General features: G+C 47.8%; 1 protein-coding gene across 1 annotated transcript in view; it reads left to right on the top strand.

Moving 5' to 3' along the window:
- The window catches only part of RFX2 (regulatory factor X2), a 46,261-nt gene that overhangs the window by 3,351 nt on the left and 23,531 nt on the right, over nucleotides 1–19,379 (top strand). The window contains 3 exon segments of the mRNA XM_007460564.1: nucleotides 1,444–1,523; nucleotides 2,974–3,235; nucleotides 18,254–18,328. Of these exon segments, the coding sequence (XP_007460626.1) occupies nucleotides 1,444–1,523; nucleotides 2,974–3,235; nucleotides 18,254–18,328 (417 nt within the window).

Below are 19,379 nucleotides of genomic sequence, written 5' to 3'. Positions count from 1 at the left end.
AGACCTTTTCTGGAAAAGGCCTAGCCGTACATTTTTCTTTTTTGGCTTTGCAGGCCAGATGGTCTCTGGCACAACCATGCAACACTCGCGAAAGTCATAAAGGAATGGTGTGGCTGTGTGCCAATAAAGCTTTATTTATAAGAACAGGCGGGCCGGATTTGACCCGAGGGCCAGAATTTGCCAACTCCTGCTCTGTAAGATGCTGAATTAAAATTCGTTCAGGCTCCTGCCCGAAAGGGACCAGGAGCATAATATGGAGACGGCAAGACCCCAGAGGACACACCTCTCACTTCGAGGGGCTCCTGCCCAGATTAGTAGGGTGTTTAGAGATGTTTGCCTGGTGCTGTGTGATTTTCGGGGTCCTAGGGGAGAAGCGAAGGCATGGGGGTGGGGGTGGGGGGCTAGCAGGGAACCAGCGGCCCTGCTTTAGCTCCTTGAGGGAGGGGCGACCACGACTCCTGTGATTCCAGAAGCTTGCCCTCCTCTGTGGGGCTGGGCCTGTGCCCGCTGTTTCTCCTGGGCCACCCAGACTTTGGGGCTGACCTCTTGCTCTTACCCAGTCCGCTAAGACAAAGGGGGTTGTGTGTGTGCATGTGTCCCCCGGGTTGGGCTGTCCTCAGAGGTGGGAATCGGCCCTGTCCTGCTGCTGCATGAGAAGGCCTACAGAGAGGGCATGATGAGACTGGCCCTTGATTTTCTCACCCCCAAACAAGGTTGAATCAGGGATCCGCTAAGCCTCCCTCTGCGGTGGGGTCCCGAAGTCCTGCACACAGAGCTCTGGGCCTCCACCAGCAGGGTCCGAGTCCCTTGGGGGTCATCAGCTGAGGCTGTGAACTGACCGACGAGGGAGGGGTCTTCCCACCGGCCTCCTCCCTCCATGCCCCCCCCCGCCCCACTCCAGGCACAGCGCACCTGCTGATTCTGGTCGGACCTTCAGAGTCTCTTCCAGCGTGGCTCCCAGGACCCCGACCCGTTGCTGGGGATGGCCTCCAGGGCCACCGAAAAGAGTGGCAGGGAGGCGGAGGAGCGTATGAGCAGCTTGAGCCCCCTCCCCTGCCAAGGGGCCATGGGGGCATCGGGCGCTCCGAGGTCCGCATTCCGTCCACATCTCTGGCGTCTGCTGTCCAGCAAGACTGGCCCCTCTGCCCAGTGGCCAGCAGGTCGCAGGCATCCCCCCAGCCCTGCTCTGCACCTTTGCTCTGAGCTGGGCTCCTCCCCGCACAGAATAGGGGCCCAGACCCACTGCGGTGGGCTCATCCGGAATACATGGCTTTGACGTGACTGTCTCCCCTGGTTTCTTTCTAGAAGTGCCAGCTGGGGGCAGGACAACTGTGATGTGCTAAGTGTTCACAATAGGCAATAGGAGATATTTCTGCCTGAATAGTCTGGAAATCCTGAGCAAGGAAGACTCCGTGTAACACCAAGTATCTGCTGTTGTTTCAGGTCCAGCCCGTGCAGCACGTGTATCCCCCCCAGGTGCAGTACGTGGAAGGGGGGGACGCCGTCTACACCAACGGAGCCTTGTACGTGGTGTCCTCCCCCTCCCCCAAAAGGGGCCTCACAGGGAACCAACTGTAGGCCACATCCCAACCTTCTTTCACGATGCCCACTGAGCTCCCTTGGGGATGTGTTTACACAAAATCCTTTCCCTTACCCTTCGGGTGATGTGTCCCAACTATTCCAATGGCATAAGGACATCACAGCCTGGTGGAGATTTCAGAAATCACAGACTGTTATACTTTTACTTCTAGAAAAGGCAGTCTTTAAAAACAAACAAAAAAAACCAATCCACCTTCTAAGTCTGAAGTTATCCTTTGCAATCCAGAAACCGTGTCCATCTCTGCTTTTTCATCCTGGCCTCTGTTAACCTCTGGCTTTTCCTGATGTTGGTAAAACTTGATCTTCCATTTGTCAAGGACGTCTAGGGTTTTCTTCCTTCAAACTCCGTGATGCTTGGGGCATAAAATGATGCGTTTCCCAGAAGCTCACTGTGCTCGGGACGCGCGTCCTTTTGCTTGTTTCTGCCTCTGGTTTCCACGACTCCCGTCCTGAGGGCGCGGGAGGGTTTGGTTGTGGTTAAAGAGATGTGATTGCTGGAGTCATGGGCGCCCCCAGCACAACACTGAAGGCATGACACACACTGACCCAGAGGAGCGCGTGTGAAGCCTGTGAACCCCCAGCAGGCTCTGGGGGACCCTCCGCAGCAGCATCCTGGTTTGATTGCACTGCGGTCAGACAGGACGTCCCCCGGGGGTCGGAGAGGCTGCCCTGTCCCCCAGAGGGGCCTTCCCTCAGTCACCCCTGAGGAAAAACCCCTACTGACCGCCTTTCACAGCGGCCGGATGATGTACATCAACCGACATGGTTAATGATTTGATCCAGATGTTAAAGGATTTCCAAATTCTTGGAATCCCTTAGACATTCTTTTTATTATGCAATTACATTTAAAAAAAAAAAAAAACCTTCTGGTTTGAAAGAACTAGAGACTCCCAGGAAGTTGCAAAATTAGCCCAGAGTCCCTTGTACCTTTCACCCAGCCTCCGCACCCCCGGTGGTGACATCTTCTATGACTGCAGGATGGTATCAAAACCAGGGCACCACATCGGGCCATATTCAGCTTCACAGCCTTTAGGCGCACGTGTGCACACGAGTGTGTGTGTGTGTGTGTGTGTGTGTGTGTGTGTGTACAGCTCTACGTGGTCTTATCCCAGGGGTAGACCTCCAGTAACCACGGTCAGGTCCAACCCTGCTCCACCCACCAAGCCCCGCTCCACCCACCAAGCCCCGCCTCCATCCAGTGCACTTTGCACGTGCGGTTTGTAAATGACCAGTTGCTGAGGGATCAGCTGGGATCCCGAATGCTTTCGGAGACCATGGCTGTGTACTCGCTGTGTTGACAGCCGGGTCTGACTTAGCCACGTGCTCGGCGCCGTGGTTTCCGGCGTTTACGTGAAGCCTTCTCTCTCCCGCCAGGCGGACGGCGTATGCCTACAACCCCGAACCCCAGATGTACGCCCCCAGCAGCTCCGCGTCGTACTTCGAGGCCCCAGGCGGTGCCCAGGTGACCGTGGCAGGCTCCTCCCCGACCGCAGTCCCTGCCCACAGCATGGTGGGCATCACCATGGATGTCGGGGGCAGCCCCATCGTCTCCGGCGCGGGAGCCTACCTCATCCACGGGGGCATGGACGGCACCCGGCACTCCCTGGCGCACACATCCCGCTCATCACCCGCTACGGTATGTACCTCCCAGGCTCTCGGGGGCAGCAGGTTAGGCCCTGAATAGACTCCCGGCAGCAGCAGGGACGGTGAGTAGAAGGCAGCCGGGAGCACGGGCGTCGGAACCCCACCAGGCTCCGACAAGTGCCCCCGTCTTTGAACCTCGGGTCCTCCCTTGGTAAAGACAGAGGGTAGATGGCTGTAGCCGGTGCTGGGAGCGTTGTAGATGGGGAGGCAGCTCAGTGCTGGGAGATGCTGCTGCCGCTGGTGGTCCACCATGACCGTCCTCATCGTCATCAGCCTCTCTCCCAGGCGGAGATCAACCCATCCCCGCAAAAACTGGGCTGAACCCAAGCAGAGCTATACTGGACTGGTACCCCACACCTCTGTCCAAAACGGTGGCTTACCTGCTTTAAAGATGTATCTGCTTTGAAAGCTGTATTTCCCATGTTTACTTTTATTTTTTAAATTAGCACAGAGTAAAGTGAACGGTGTGGGCTGCACAGACTCATGAGTTTTGACTCACGTACAGACTCGGGTATCTGTCCCCACATCAGTACACAGAATGGTTGCATAACCCCCAAAACTCCCTCGGAGAGACCTCCTCTCACCCTCAACCCCTGGCACCCGTGGGTCTGCTCTCTGTCACTGTACTTTTGTCTCTGTGGGGATGCCGTATAAAGGGGATCATCCAGGAGACACCTTTTGTGACCGGCTTCTTTCACCCAGTGTGGAGCCTGGAGATCCCGTCCAGCTGTCCTGTGAGTCAGTGGTTCCTTCTTGTTGCTGAGTCATGTTCTGTGACCCTAACGGCTCGTTCATCCATTCACCAGCTGCGGGGCCATTTGGGCTGTTTCCAGTTTTTCGTGATTGTGAATAAAACAGCTAGAAGCCCTCTCATGTATAGACACATGTTTTCCTTTCTTTGGGGTCAGTCAATACCTAGAATGGGATTGCTGGCTCCTACAGTAAGTGTTATGTTTAACTTTATCCGAACCCACCCGTGTTTTCCCCGGGGGAGGGTTCTATTTCGAGCTCCCCCAGCCAGGTGTGAGTTCCTCTAGTCCCACCTCGTCACCAGCATTTTTTGTTTTCAGGTGTTGTCAGCATCTTTCTTTTCAGCTATTCTCATCGGTGTGTGGTGTTATCTTACTGTGGTTGTCATTATGCATTTTCGTAGTCGCTAACGATGGCAAGCACCTGTTCAGGGGCTTTGCCTTTCATGTATGTTCTTTGGTGGTATGTCAGTTGAAGTTTGTTTATTTTTTTAACCGTGTTGTTTGTTTTCTTACTGTTAATTTTGAGAATTGTTTGTACATTCTGGATACAAGGCCCCTGCCGGTTATGTGATTTGCAAATATTCTCTCTCAGTCTTTAAAGTGTTTTTTCATTCTCTTAAGAGTGTCTCTGGGGGACTTCCCTGGTGATCCAGTGGTTAAGACTCCACACTTCTACTGCAGGGAGCCCAGGTTCAGCCCCTGGTTGGGGAACTAAGATCCCGCATGCTGTGCTCTGCGGCCAAAAATTTAAAAAAAAAAATTTTTTTTTAAGTGTCTTTTGCAAAGAAAAAAAAACTTTTTCCCGATAATTTTGATCAAATCCAATTTAGCAGTTTTTCTTTTTTGGAAAGATCGTGCTTTTGATGTCATGCCTGAGAGCTCTTCACCTGTCCCGAGGTCGTGAACATTTTCTTCTCTGTTTTCTTTGAAAAGTTTTATAGTTTTACATTTTACATTTAGTTCCGCTTCATCCTGAGCTAACTTTTGTATAAGATGTAAAGTTTATGTTGAGGTTCATTTTTATGCTTATGAAACAACCAGTTGTTCCAGCATCATTAAAACACTGTCCTTTATCGGATTGCTTTTCCACATTTGTCAAAAATCAATTGGCCTGGGACTTCCCCGGTGGCGCAGTGATTAAGAGTGCCTGCCAGTACAGGGGACACAGGTTCGATCCCTGGTCCGGGAAGATCCGGAGCAGCTGTGGAGCAGCTAACCCCGTGTGCCACAACTACTGAGCCTGCGCTCTAGAGCCCGTGAGCCACAACTTCTGAGCCCATATGCCACAGCTCCTGAAGCCCGCACACCTAGAGCCCGTGCTCTGCAACAAGAGAAGCCACTGCAATAAGAAGCCTGCACACTGCAATGAAGAGTAGCCCCCGCTCGCCGCAACTAGAGAAGGCCCGCGTGCAGCAATGAAGACCTAATGCAGCCAAAAAAAATCCGTTGGCCTATTTCAGAACACTCTGTTCTGTTCCATTTATCTATGTGCCTGTCCCTTTACCAATACCACACTGTCTTAATTATGACAGCTTTAGTCGGTCTCAGAAATGGGCAGACTGGCTCCTCTCACTTTATTCCTCAGTATTGTATTGGCTATTTATATAAATTTAGAATTTTCTATATAAATTTTAGATCAGTTTATCTATATTTCCAAAAAAATTCCTAGTGAGATTTTGATTAAACAGCATTAAAGCTGTGTATCAATTTGGGGAGAATTGACATCTTTACTATGTTGGGTCTTCCAATCCATGAATGTGGTGTGTTTTCCCCATTTATTTAGATCTTCTTTGATTTCTTTCATCAGCATTTGGTCATTTTAAGCATGCAGATCCTGTACTTATTTTGTTATATTTATGCCTAAGTATTTTTTGGTTTTGGAGCTTTTTTTTTTTGGCTATGTCGGGTCTTAGTTGCAGCATGCGGGCTCTTCGTTGCGGCGCGCGGGCTTCTTGTGGTGTGCGGGTGTTCCCTCTCTAGTTGTGGCGCGCAGGCTCCAGGGCGCATGGGCTCTGTAGTTTGCGGCACGCAGGCTCTAGTGGAGGCGCGCGAGCTCAGTAGTTGTGGCGCGCGGGCTTAGTTGCCCCACGGCATGTGGGATCTTAGTTCCCTGACGAGGGATCGAACCCGCGTCCCCTGCATTGGAAGGCGGATTCTTTACCACTGGACCACCAGGTAGGACCCCTGGAGCCATTTTCAATGGTACTGATTTGAAATTTCAGTTTTCAGCTGTTCATTGCTAGTGTACGAAAGTATGGTTGATTTCTGGTCCTTGACCTTGCCTCCTGTGACCATGCTGAACTCAGTCTTCAGTTCTAAGAGTTTTTTGTGGTCTGCAAATAGGAACAGTTTTAGTTCTTCTTCAGTGTGGATGACTCTTATTTCTTTTTCTCGCCTTATTGCACTGACTAGAACGTCCAGCACGATGTTGTGTAAGAGTGGTGAGAGTGGACATCCTTGCCTTGTTCTCAGTCTTAGGGGAAAAGCTTCAGTCTTTCACCCCTAAGTGTAATGTTACCTGTATGTTTTTCACAAATGCCTTTTTTCGGGTTGAGGAAGTTTCCTTCTATTCCTAGTCTTCTGAGAGTCTTTATCGTAATTGGATGTTGAGTTTTGTCAAATGCTTTTTCCTTATTGATATGATCACGTGTTTTTTCTTCGTTAGACTACGAATGTGATGGATTCTATTGATTGATTGTCAATTAAAAAATAACTTCCTGGGCTTCCCTGGTGGCGCAATGGTTGAGAGTCCACCTGCCGATGCAGGGGACGCGGGTTCGTGCCCCGGTCCGGGAGGATCCCACGTGCCGGGGACATAGTAGGTATACAGCAGGGGTGTGAATGTGTTTAAATACTGTATACTGTGGGCAGAAAGGGAACAGAGGACATAAGTTGGCATTTTTTTCATAATAACCTCTTTCATAACCTGAGAGGCCAGTAAGTATATCTTTCTGGTACTCAACCAAATAATTTGAGATAGGCCTTCAATCCCCGTGTAAACTTAATATTCTTTCCCAGATATCTCATATTTTGATTTCAGCTCTCCTTCAGTGCATGAATTTGTACCCTGTCTTAATGACTATGGCACTGCCCAAACAATGCATAACCATAGTTGGACTGGTTTATATTTACGTGATTATCTTCTAATTTTCAAGATGCTTGGAGGTTAGTTGGTTTTTAAAAGAAATATTAGCTTTTTTTTCCCTTTAAATGACAAGTAGTGTTACCCATTGGATTATAACATTTTCTCAGACTTTGACAATTGTCATTAATTCCCGCAGCGGACTTACCAAACCAAAAAAAAAAAAAAAAAAAAAAAAACTTCCTATTTTTGTGTGGGCTTAATCTGAAATAGAAGATGATGTTCGAGCCTCATCCCTGTTCTCTTGGTCCTGATGTGTTTCTGGGTCACCCTGACATTAGAGGCCCTCTGAGCTTAGCTGTTCTCTCCCTTTCTATGTCCAGGGTGCTCCCCAGGACCTGGCTCTGAGGACAGGCATGGAGAGAAGTCATTTGCTGTCTAGAGCAGTGACTGTGGGGTGGTGCCTGCCAGTCCATCCCAGGGGCACCAGCCTGTCCCTTGCCTCACTTGGGCCCTCCAGGGTGCTCAGCACACCCTCAGAGGATTGGCTGGCAGACCTGAGTGTAGAGCTGCCGTTGATCAGAAGCCTTCCTCACAGACTACATTGTTTCACGAGTGTGACGTCTCCATATCAGCAAACTGCATCAACTCATAATAGTGAATAAGCTAGGGTCTCAGGTCACAGACCTACTGAGATCACAGGTCATGATATTCTCTGCAGTCCACACTGCCTCCCTGGAAACAAGTGTGCAGCTCAGACCCCGGGCCGCCTGGTTACTGTAGTCTGATGTCTGGGTTGCACTAGAAGAATCGAGTTTTTAAATCAGTTGGAAATCCATGAACAGGCTGTGTTTTGGCACCCTGCCCCCGCCCAGCCCCCAAAGCTCCAGGAGTTATCACCTTGCATGAGGATCTGCCTCCAGAATCCCTCTGCTCTGTTGTGGTTTTTTGACTTGCTTTTGGTGTGGGGACATCTCACAAGGATCAGCAGAGATCCAACCAAGAGCCAGGAACAGGACTGGCCCTGAGGTTGCGACAGAAATAATGATGGCTCCTGGATCTGGCATTTCACGTCTATCAGTTTTCTCATGTCAGAGTTGTGTTTCCAGGGACTTCAAGTTAATCCTGCAAACAGAGCACAAAGACCAGAGCAAATCGGCACCTGCAGCCCCAGTGAGGGACTTCAGACGTTCAGTGACACATTTGTTTGAATCTCATTTCTGGTTAAAATTTCATCAGTATTGAAATCTTAGAAGTGAATTGCCCAAATAGTAAGTTTTTGATCACTTTTCCTGTTGTGCTTTTTTTTTTTGACCCCATGGAGCAGAGATGCTAAGCTGAGAGGTATGCTCTTTGGGTTGTAACAAGGGGAGACTCTGGGGGCACCGGGGCTGCATGAGGAAAAGCCCCCCTGCCACCATGCCCAAGCAGGCGGCCCCCCTGGGCCACGCAGTGGAAGCTGATGAAGACAAATCATCTATCCAATTTTGAAGATGATAAAAATACAGCATCCCTCTCCGTGAGGGGATGTACCATTGCAATGTCTCATCAGGGCTCTGGGACCTGGTCTGGTGAAGACCCGTTGGACTCTGCATTTCCAGGAAGTCAGAGAGGGCCAGCACATAGGCAGTGGTGGCCCTGGGTGCTCCAGTCCCACGGAGGTTGGGGGCTGCCTGCCCTGGTGACCCCGCTCAGGCAGGCCAGACAACTGGTGCATAAGCAAGAGCTACATAGAAGCTGGAAGGGCCAGCGCTTCACCTTGGAGGATGGCGGCACATGGGTTCCATCTTTCTCTGGTTGCGTTCAGCTTCTGTAAGCTTTGTGGCATCTGATGTGATTTTCAAACACACCTAAGAAAGCATCATCAATGTCTTCCACCCCCAAGTGAGGAAAATCCTCCTGTCTGGGTGTGTGGAGCAGAGTCTCAGCAGCCCAGCCCCAGTCACAATACTTGGGGCCCTGGAATGATAGGTTCAAGTTCTGCCGTGTTCAAGCTACAGCAGACATCCCTGAGATGTGCCACTTGAAATCATAGGCATTTCTTTGCTGAGTCATCAGAAGCGCAGCTCCTGCTTTCGAAACTCCAGTGAGCATCTTCACTCTGACCACCAGCACATGTGGATACAGAAGAGACGAATCTTCTATCCTGTATCCAGCTCGCTGGGAAGATGGTCTTGCGACCGCTTCGAGTGGATGTGTCTGTAAGGGACCTGCTTCAGTCCTGAGTGCTGAGTCAAGGCCAGCGGGAACCCTGGGCCATCCACGGCTCCCTGTGTGTGGACTGGCTTCCCACTCGGGCACCTCCATTCTCACGGCGACCCTTCCTGGTGGCCCATGGGGCTGGTGCACCATCCATGCAGCATCACAGCTCACGATGGATGCCAACCGCTAAGCAGCTCATCTCTGGATCCTGTGTTTTCAGGGAAGACCCAGGATATCTTGACTGGACTACGAACACACACGCCTACTGGGCATTCACTAGAAGCTTCCTCGCCCCCTGCACAGAGCTTTTGTCCAACCACAAGAGCAAAACGTTTGCCGGCAAAAGCACATTATTTGATAAAGGAGTTTCGCCAATAGTACATCCGCTTTTTCTCTAAAATATTCATCATTGGGCTTCCCTGGCAGTCCAGTGGTTAAGAATCGGTGCTTCCACTGCAGGAGGCATGGTTTCAATCCCTGGTTGGGGAACTAAGATCCCGCAAGCCCCGTGGGTTGGCCATAAATAAATAATTCATCATCACTTTTTATCCTTTTAACAGACTTTCTCTTAGAGCAATTTCAGGTTTACAGAAAAATCGAGCAGATGTACAGAGAATTCCCCACCCTGTACCCCACGCAGTTTTCCTTATTATTAACATCTAAGTTTGGTGCATTTGTTACAGTCAATAAGCCAGTATTGACCCATTATCATTATTAACTAAAGCCCTTGGTGACATCAGGGGTCACCCTATGTTGTACGTTCTGTGGGTTTTGACAAACATCTAATGATACCATCACTTCTTTTTTTAAATTTATTTTTGGCTGCATTGGGTCCTCATTGCTGTGCACGGGCTTTCTTTAGTTGCAGTGAGCGGGGGCTGCTTTTCATTGTAGGGCACAGGCTTCTCATTGCAGTGGCTTCTCTTGTTGCGGAGCACGGGCTCTAGGCACGCGGGCTTCAGTAGTCGTGGCTCGCGGGTTCAGTAGTTGTGGCTCACAGGCTCTAGAATGCAGGCTCAGTAGTTGTGGCACATGGGCTTAGTTGCTCCGCGGCATGTGGGATCTTCCCGGACCAGGGCTCGAACCCGTGTCCCCTGCATTGGCAGGCGGATTCTTAACCACTGCGCCACCAGGGAAGTCCCAATATCATCACTTTTGAATCTGGTTTTGCAAGTTTCTTTGCAAAGGTGGGAGCAGTGCCCCTTTGAAAGATCTTTCTAAAGTTCATCTCTGCTCTGCTTTAAGTGACAAAATTAAAGAATGCGTACTGGAAAGCACCCCGGTTCTTATTCTGAAAAGTCTCAGTTAACCCACCAGAGAAGTCATCATCCTGTTTAGAGTAACACAAACCCACTTACCATGTCAAGAGCTACATGGGTCATCCATCTAATAAAAGCCTCTTCCTAATTTCCTTCATCTGTTCCTTATGTTCCTACTGTTTTCTTTCGTGGCTCCGTATGTAAATGAGCACAGTGTGTGACCCCCGATTGGATCCTGGTCCACAAACAGGACTTTCATCAAGTGATTCCGATCGGTTAACAGTGTTGAGTGGGGGTTAATTTCCAGGTCACGGAAGATGTTGACATTTGGGGAGCCTGGCTGAAGGGCATATGGGAATGCTTGGTGCTATTTTTGCAACTTTCTTTACAATCTGGAGTTATTTCCAGTCTTAAAAGTTAAAAATTTTTCAATTGATAAATTAAGAAGTAGAACTATATTTTTTAAAGTTCTAGGAACTACAAGAAGAACTAAACATGTTAGCTGTTAAAAATGATTACCAAAAAAGATGATCTCTGTGAGGTAGAAAGAGGAAGACTTGCTTTTTTTATACCTTTTTCTTCTATTTGAATTTTAACCACATGCATGCATTACCTTATACGTTTTTTATTGAGGTAAGATTCATATAACATAAAATTAACCATTTTAAAGTGCATAATTTGAAAGCATTTAGGGCATCCATGGTGCTGTGCAACGATCCCCTCTCTACCTAAAAAGTTAAAAAATCAGTTTAGCCGTAAAGTGTAATCCATACAATGCAATTGTGTGAGTGATTTACAATTGCTTAGTAAATCTCTGGGGGCAGAGGCGGCAGAGTGCCGCCCTCCAGCCAAATCCTGCCGGCCCCCTGGTTTTGTAAATAAAGTTTTATTGGCACACAGCCACGCCCCCTCATGGACGCACACTGGGCTGTTAGGGCAGGGAGGAGCTTCCTCTCCTGGGTGGGAGTTGGTGGAGGCCTGGGAGAAGCTGAGGTGTGGCTGTGATGGGGCGGGGCAAGCGAGGTGCCCAGGGCACCAAATTTAGGGAGTTGCTCCCCTCCGGGGGCTGACCCTGCCATGGCACGACCTTGACAATGAGCTCTTCCTTCAGTTTGGTGCCCTGGGCGCCTCATGGGTGCCACCCCAGTCCTGGCCCTGGAAGGAGACTGGTATGTCACTGGCCTAATCGGGTTTTTGTATGGCAAGTGCATATAAAATTACTACATCATCTTTTAATGTTTAATTAGCAAAATAAAACTGGACAAATTGAAAATGCCCATTTCCCCCAGCCAGCCTCCCCGTCTCCCCAGTGGTGAGCCCTGCCCTTCTCTCCATCCTCCCACCTGGCCCTTAACTGCAGCTGTTTCCTTTCTCCAGGCGGAATTCCGTGATTTCTATCCCTGCCCTCAACTCCAGCCATGACACTTTGGTTCTTTTAAATACTCTCCATTTTCTCTAAAGCTCCAAAAGTGTTCATAAAACATTTAAACGTTTGGTTCCTCCTTCTATGGTCACATAATAAGCTGTATTTTAGGACAGGACGTTTACTGCAGCAGTTTTCTGTCCTCACCCCCACTTCTCCCTGGTTTTCCAGGAGCATCGTCTCCCCCTTCCCACTTCTGGCCCAGGAGGCGTGGTCCTGATATCAAATTATGGCAGACCCAGCCTGGAGATACAGGTGTTGCTTTTTTTTTTTTGCGGTACGCGGGCCTCTCACTGTTGTGGCCTCTCCCGTTGGAGAGCACAGGCTCCGGACACGCAGGCTCAGCGGCCATGGCCCACGGGCCCAGCCGCTCCGCGGCATGTGGGATCCTCCCAGACCAGGGCACGAACCCGTGTCCCCTGCATCGGCAGGCGGACTCTCAACCACTGCGCCACCAGGGAAGCCCACAGGTGTTGCTTTGATACTGGTCATTGCTGGCCCTTTGCAAGGGTGACCTTGGCCTGGCAGGTCTTTTTTTTTTTTTTTGGCTGCGTTGGGTCTTCGTCACTGCACGCAGGCGTTCTCTAGTTGTGGCAAGCCGGGCTACTCTTCGTTGTGGTGCGCGGGCTTCTCCTTGCACGCGGGCTCAGTAGTTGTGGCCCACGGGCTTAGTTGCTCCGTGGGCATGTGGGGTCTTCCCCTACCAGGGCTTGAACCCATGTCCCCTGCATTGGCAGGAGGATTCTTAACCACTGTGCCACCAGGGAAGTCGTCATTTTAATGGGGTTATTGTGTTATAGATGGAATGGCCATTAGAATGGACGCTAATGAATTCAGAGGAGAAGTAACCTCCACCCTCACTTAGAAGACACAAATCTAGTCCTTATGTCAGGTAAAATTTTGCTAGGATTATATATGAAAGGAAAGGAGTTTTTTTTAATTCCTTTAAAAATTTTTAAATAACCGACTAATTTTAATATACTTGGGAGTTAATAAAACTTATCTGCGCTCTGCTACCACGTTGAGTTCTTGAAACGCTGTATCTTTGATCACAAGTCATTAGGCATTTTCTCCCCTCCTTTCTCCCGAATGCCTAAAGCATGATATGTGTGTGCCCTTTTCCCCAGGCATTCCGCTAGTAATTCACGCAGCAGAAACCAGTGAAATTAAACGGCCAATAAAAAGGAATATGGGCTGCACTGCACCCAATCAGAAATAAAGATGACGCTCCTGATAAGTCAAGGAATAGGTAGACAAGTGTATGCATAATACCAAGATGGAAAGAAATCTTTGAGAAGCTCAGAAAACACAAACGATTTTAGGGAAAGCTGCCTGGCCCTGGGGTAGCGAGGGGGCACCTCTGCATCTATCCTTGGCTCTTCCTTACAGTTTGACATGTGGGCCTGTGCAGGTACCACTTTGATAAATTTTTTCAAATAACAAAAAATTAAACTCCAGTCAAGTATAAATTTAATTTCCATTTATCTAAAGATTAAACACTAACTTTTCCAGCCACTGAGAGGGCTTATCAAGCCTTTTGTACTTGTGCAGTAAGAATCCCTCGGTCAGGTCTGTAAGGAAGCCTCCCACTCCAGTCCCCAGACTTCAAGCATGAGATGCTCCTTTTTGAAGGATGCTGGACGGCCTCAGCTTGGAGCTGGGAGGCGGCTCCACAGCGCCCTCTGCTGGATGCACTGCGCTGCGCCTCCGGTCCTAACTCCCGGGCACCAACCCCTCCATCTGAACTAAGGGGACTGACTGGTGACGTTGTCCTGAGCTTCATCACCTTCAGAGGTTTACCTGACGTCTTAATTTTAAAACGCAGTGAACACCTTGGGAGCTTCCACTGTGTATTAAGTTAATTTAAGGTATCAGTGGGCTTGTTCTGACCCTATTTAATAGCTCTGGGGTTTTGAGGATGGTCTTACAAAGCAAAAGTTCATTTGTATTCTTTCCCGCAGTACTCCGAACTGCACGATTTTCAGCAGTCTTAACACATGTCTGGCAAGCTTCTGGGTGTCCCCAGGATCCTCTCAGGAGCTCCACGAGATCAAAACTGTTTTCACAACAATACTAACCCATTAGTTGCTGTTTTCCCTGTGTTGACATTGCCCCGACGATGCAAAACCAGCACGGCTGACACAGCCGCACGCAAATCAGAGCAGACACATCAGACTCTCTAGAAGTCACTGTAATCGTCACCATCACGCACGCACAGTAAAAAAAAAAAAAAAAAGCCATAAATTTGGGGGACTAAATCTTTCCACTCACCTGAAGCCTTCACAGCACCCCTACTGGTCTGTGTGACTTTGGACAAATTCCAAACCTTTCTTTGCCTTAGTTTCCTTATTTGTGAAAGAGAATTATTATGCCAGCCTTACCATTTGTTGTGAGAAATTCATGTGATAATGGTGCACAGGGCTAGCACAGCTGATTTCTTTTTTGTAAGCTTTCTCCAAATCTACTCATTTTACTCCCAGAGTATACCTCGTCTTTTTCTGGATTGAGAAGATCCATCCCAGGGAAACATTCTTAGAACATATGGCCGCTTGGTTGAATTGTAATCTCCATCTCAAAATGTTCGTTCACTCCCAGCCTTTCTCCTCTCCATAATTTTGAGCTCAGTCTGCCACCTTCTCTCAGAACTTGATTCTGTGGGGTGTGCTGTTTTTGAAAAAAAAAAAAAAAAAAAGAATTCCCTGATGAAGCCCAGTAAAAATTATTAATCTTATTAGATCTCAGCCCTCGAGAACACTTTAATATTCTGTGTGACGAAAAGTGCTTCTGCTTCTTCCCAAACTACGATGACAGTCTTGAGGAAAAGCTCATGGGCAAATGGCTTGTGAGCAGAATGAGCTACTTTTTTCATGAAACGCTATTTTTCCTTGAAAGGATGACAGACAAATTATGATCATGCAGACTCGAAGATGTGGTACACATTTTCTCAAAACTGAACGGTTGTGCGCTTGACATATCGAGGAAAACACGACAGGTTTTATTGTCAATATGTTCTCAGACCAAAAAAACAAAAAAACAGAATTTTGGAAAACTGGTATCTTGCTGAAGTTGTTGGTAGTGATATTAACCATTGTGACTTTTTTCAATACCGTGTGATGAAATGTATGAACGTTTGGAAGATCTGCAAACTCAGTGAACCAATATTTTCCAAGTGACCAGTGCATGTTGTTACAAAACCATGCATGTGGGTGAAAGATCCATTCAAATTGCAAGAAAGACTAAAGTTTTTTTTAATTAGTTGTATAGTTTTTATTGAGGTAAAATTCACATAACATAAAATGCACCATTTTAATCATGTAATTCAGTGGCATTTGGTACATTCACAATGCTCTGTAACCATTACCCTGTCGAGTTCCAGAACATTCTCATCACCCCCAAAGGAACCCTGTACCAGTTAGTAGTCACCTCCCATTCCCTCCTCCTTCAGCCCCAGGGCAACTAATCTGCTTTCTGTCTCTGAATTTGCCTGATTTGGACGTTCCATACAAATGGAATCACTCAACACGTGGCCTTTTGTGATTGGCTTCTCTCTCACTGAGCATCATGTCTTCAAGGCTCATCCACATTGTAACATATGTCAAAACTTCATTCCTTTTTAGAGATGAATAATATTCACTTGTATGTATGGACCATATCTTGTTTATCCATTCATCAGTGACTGTATTTTTCTGCTTTTTTTGCCGTTATGAATCAGGCTGCTGCGAGCAAGTTTTTGTTTGAACACCTGTTTTCAATTATCTTGGGTCGAGTGAAATTGCTGGGTCATGTGGTTTAACTGAGTTTATATTTTAACAGCTGTTTGCCACGGTAGCTGAACCATTTTTCAGTACCACCAGCAACTGAGGAGGGTTCCAGTTTCTCCACATCCTCACTGACACTTGTTACTTTTCTTTTTCCTCATAATAGCCAACCTAGTGGGTGTGAAGTGGTACCTCACTGTGGCTTTAGTTTGTATTTCCCTAATGACTAATGATGTTGAGCATCTTTTTATGTGCTTATTGGAGACATGCCTATTCCAGGCCTTTGCCCATTTTTTAAAACTTTCTATTTTACATTGGAGCGTAGCTGATTAACAATGTGGTGTTCATTGCCCATTTTTTAATCGTGTCATTTTATCATTTTGTTGTTGAGTCTCCATCGTTCTTTGTAATATTCTGGATATAAGACCCTTATTAGATACATGATTTGCAAATATGTTCTCCCATTCCGTGGGTTGTCTCTTCACTCTCTTTATAGTGTCCTTTGACATACAGAAGTTTTTAATTTTGCTGAAGTCCAATTTATCTTTTTTAAAAGTTTTTATCTTTTTATTTTTTGTTTGTGCTTTTGGTGTCATATCTAAGATTCTATTCCCAAATCCAAGGTCATGGAGATAACCTTATTTTATGTGATTACGTCATGTTTTCCTCTAAGAGTTTTATAGCTTTAGCTCTTACGTGTAGTTCTTTGATCCTTTTGGAGTGGATTTTTGTATATGCTGTGAGGTAAGGGTCCTGCTTCATTCTTTTGCACGTGACTATCTATTTATCCCAGCACCGTTTGTTGAAGAGTGTATTCTTTCTCCATTAACTGGTCTAAACACCCTTGTTGAAAATCAGTTGACCCTAGATGTATGGGTTTATTTCTGGACTCTCAATTCTATCCCATTGATCTATATGTCTATCCTATCCCAGTACTGCACTGTTGTGGTTACTGTAACTTTATAATCAGTTTTGAAATGGGAGCTTATGAGTCTTCGACCTGGTACTTCTTTTTCGAGATTGTTTTGGTTATTCGGGGTCCCTTGCAGCGCCATATGAATTTTAAGATCAACTTGTCCATTTGAAAAGGCAGCTGGAAGCTTTGTAGAGAATTTTGATAGAGACCGCATTGAGTCTACAGATCAATTAGGACAGTATTACCCTCTTAATAGTAAGTCTTCCAATCCATGAACATAGGACATCTTTCTGTTTGTTTGGGTCGTCTTTAATTTCTCTCAACAGTGTTTCATAGTTTTTTCAGTGTACAAGTATTTCACCTCCTTGGTTAAATTTATTCCTAGGTATTTTATTCTCTCTGATACTATTGCAAATGGGATTGTTTTCTCCATTTCATTTTCATATCGTTCATTGTTTAGAAATATAATTGACTTTCGTATATTGATCTTGTATCTTGCAACCCTGGTGCTGATAGTTTTTGGGGGAGATCCTTTCCATATTTAAGATCATGCTATCTGCAGATAGAGGTAGTTTTGCTCCTTCCTTTCCTGTGTGGATGCCTTTTATTTTCTTCCGTGGCCTAACGACCCTGGCTAGAATTTCCAGTACAGTGTCGAATAGCAGTGGCAAGAGTAGGTGTTCTCAACAGTGGTCAGAAGAGGTGGGGGGCGAAGCATAAACCCCTCGTTCCTGAACTCAGCTCTGGGGAAGTGGTCCAGCTGCACTTTCTGAAAGTGTTGGGCCTGCTTTTTACAGAGTCGTCTCTGGTCTTTGCCTCCTCTGGATGTTTAAGGGTCATTGCCTCTAGCAGAGCTTATGTTTGCATTTTTCATGTACAAGTCGGGCTCAGATGTGGTGGTTGCCACACTTGGCCGGGTGTCTCTTCCTTTGCATAGACCTGCCATGGCCCCTCAGCCCTCGCTTCCGCGAGGTCTCAGGACCCATCTCAGAGGCCCTCCCCCAGGAGGACCCCTCTGCCAGCTGTCTCATCTCCGTGGCCCCAGGGTCCTGCGCCTCCCAGTGGCAGGGCTGGGGTCATGGCCTACTGGTATTTTCCCAAAGCCCTCCAGCTGGGAGACCCTGGGCTTTGCGACAGGGCAGGCTGGCCGGGAAACCAGTGCCATCAACTGTCCCCGGGTCTGTGGTCCTCTGATTCTCCCAGTGCAGACGATGGATTTGGGGAGCAGCAGGCGGTTATCATGTTGGCTTTGCTTACACTTGAACTTATGCAGTGACCAAGTATTTCCGTTGTGCGTGTGCACATGCTGACGTGTTAAAACTCAGCTGCCAGTGTAGACAGTAGGACCCCATCTGCTGCTGGTGTCTGACGGGCTCCTGGGCTCCTCTGCACGTGATGAAGCAACGCTCCTGCTGAGGCTTCAGCCCCCGACCTAACCCATTCCCCCCGCCCCCCCCCCACCCCCGCCTGCATCCAGCCTGCTTTCTATTTTGTAGGCACTCGGATCTTTATTTGGATATTAATACAAACAAATCTTGGCTAATGCTAACCATCTGATTTCGTTTTTTTTTTTTTTTTCCATTTTGTTTTGTTTTGTTTCTGCGCACATTTTCTTTAGCTTGAAATGGCGATTGAAAACCTCCAAAAAAGCGAAGGGATCACATCACACAAAAGCGGTTTACTCAACAGTCATGTAAGTGTGTGTCAACCTGCTGGTCTGCCCTGCTCTGCTTGTCACCTTCATAGGCATTTTAAAAACAAACAGGGAGTTCCCTGGTGGCCTAACGGTTAGGATTCCAGGCTTTCACTGCCGTGACCCTGGTTCAGTCCCTGGTTCAGGGAACGGAGATCCTGCAAGCCACGTGGTACGGCCGAAAAAAAAAAAAGCAGTGAGTTGACACCTTTAAAGTGCCGAAAAGGTGCAGAGGGGGGAGCCAATCTAGACTTCTACACTCAGCAAAAACGTCCTTCCACAGCGAAGGGAAATTAAGGCAGTCTCTTCCTTTGTGAAAGCGGGGTGACAGCGCCTCCCTCCTTGGGGGGAACAGGGATTAAACTGCTTAGTGTATGTAACGTCCTACCCACCATTCCTGGCAGAGGATACACATTGTAAATAAATTCGTACTCAAACAAGCCACAACCAAAAAATGACACCGGATTGGGGATGCCCTAAATGTTCTCAGCTAATTCTCCTGTGATCAGCTTTTTGAAAATAAAAAAAAAAAATTGGTAATTTGACAAAATGGCAAAGCAACTAATTCCTATTGATTTTAGCTGCATAAGACCTTTCTCTGATGGGGACACCACATGATCGTAGGCCCCAAGGCCAGGAGGGCGCAAAGGTCTTTGCCTCTGGGTGGCTTTGAGTGGCAGGACGGGGCTGGAAGAGATGACAGTGCAGGGACTCGGCTTCTGGGCACAGCTGAGGAGGGAAAGCTCCTGTCTCCCCCCCACACTCCTCCCTTTTCCCCTTCTCCAAACGCCCTCAATTCTGCTTTAACATAACTGGAACTTTGTTCGGCATTTTGGAGGTAGGACAGGCCGCAGGAATTCAGAGCACGCTTCTGGCAGCTTTTCTCAAGCACTTGGGTTGGGATTGGCATCCTTTTGAGAATTAAAACATCAAAGAAAAGAAGTCCCCTTTAGTTGAACCCGATCCCAGCTGTGACCCCAGCAGGACTTTCATACTGGCCAACATTCAAAGTGAGTGATTCGGGGTGCGGGGCCGGAAACCCCACTAGGGA

The sequence above is a fragment of the Lipotes vexillifer genome, unplaced genomic scaffold, assembly GCF_000442215.2.
Source record: "Lipotes vexillifer unplaced genomic scaffold, Lipotes_vexillifer_v1.1 scaffold1011, whole genome shotgun sequence".
Taxonomy (NCBI): Eukaryota; Metazoa; Chordata; class Mammalia; order Artiodactyla; family Lipotidae; genus Lipotes; species Lipotes vexillifer.
The sequence above is the reverse complement of the archived record's forward strand: the minus strand, read 5'-3'. Positions and strand labels throughout refer to the sequence as shown.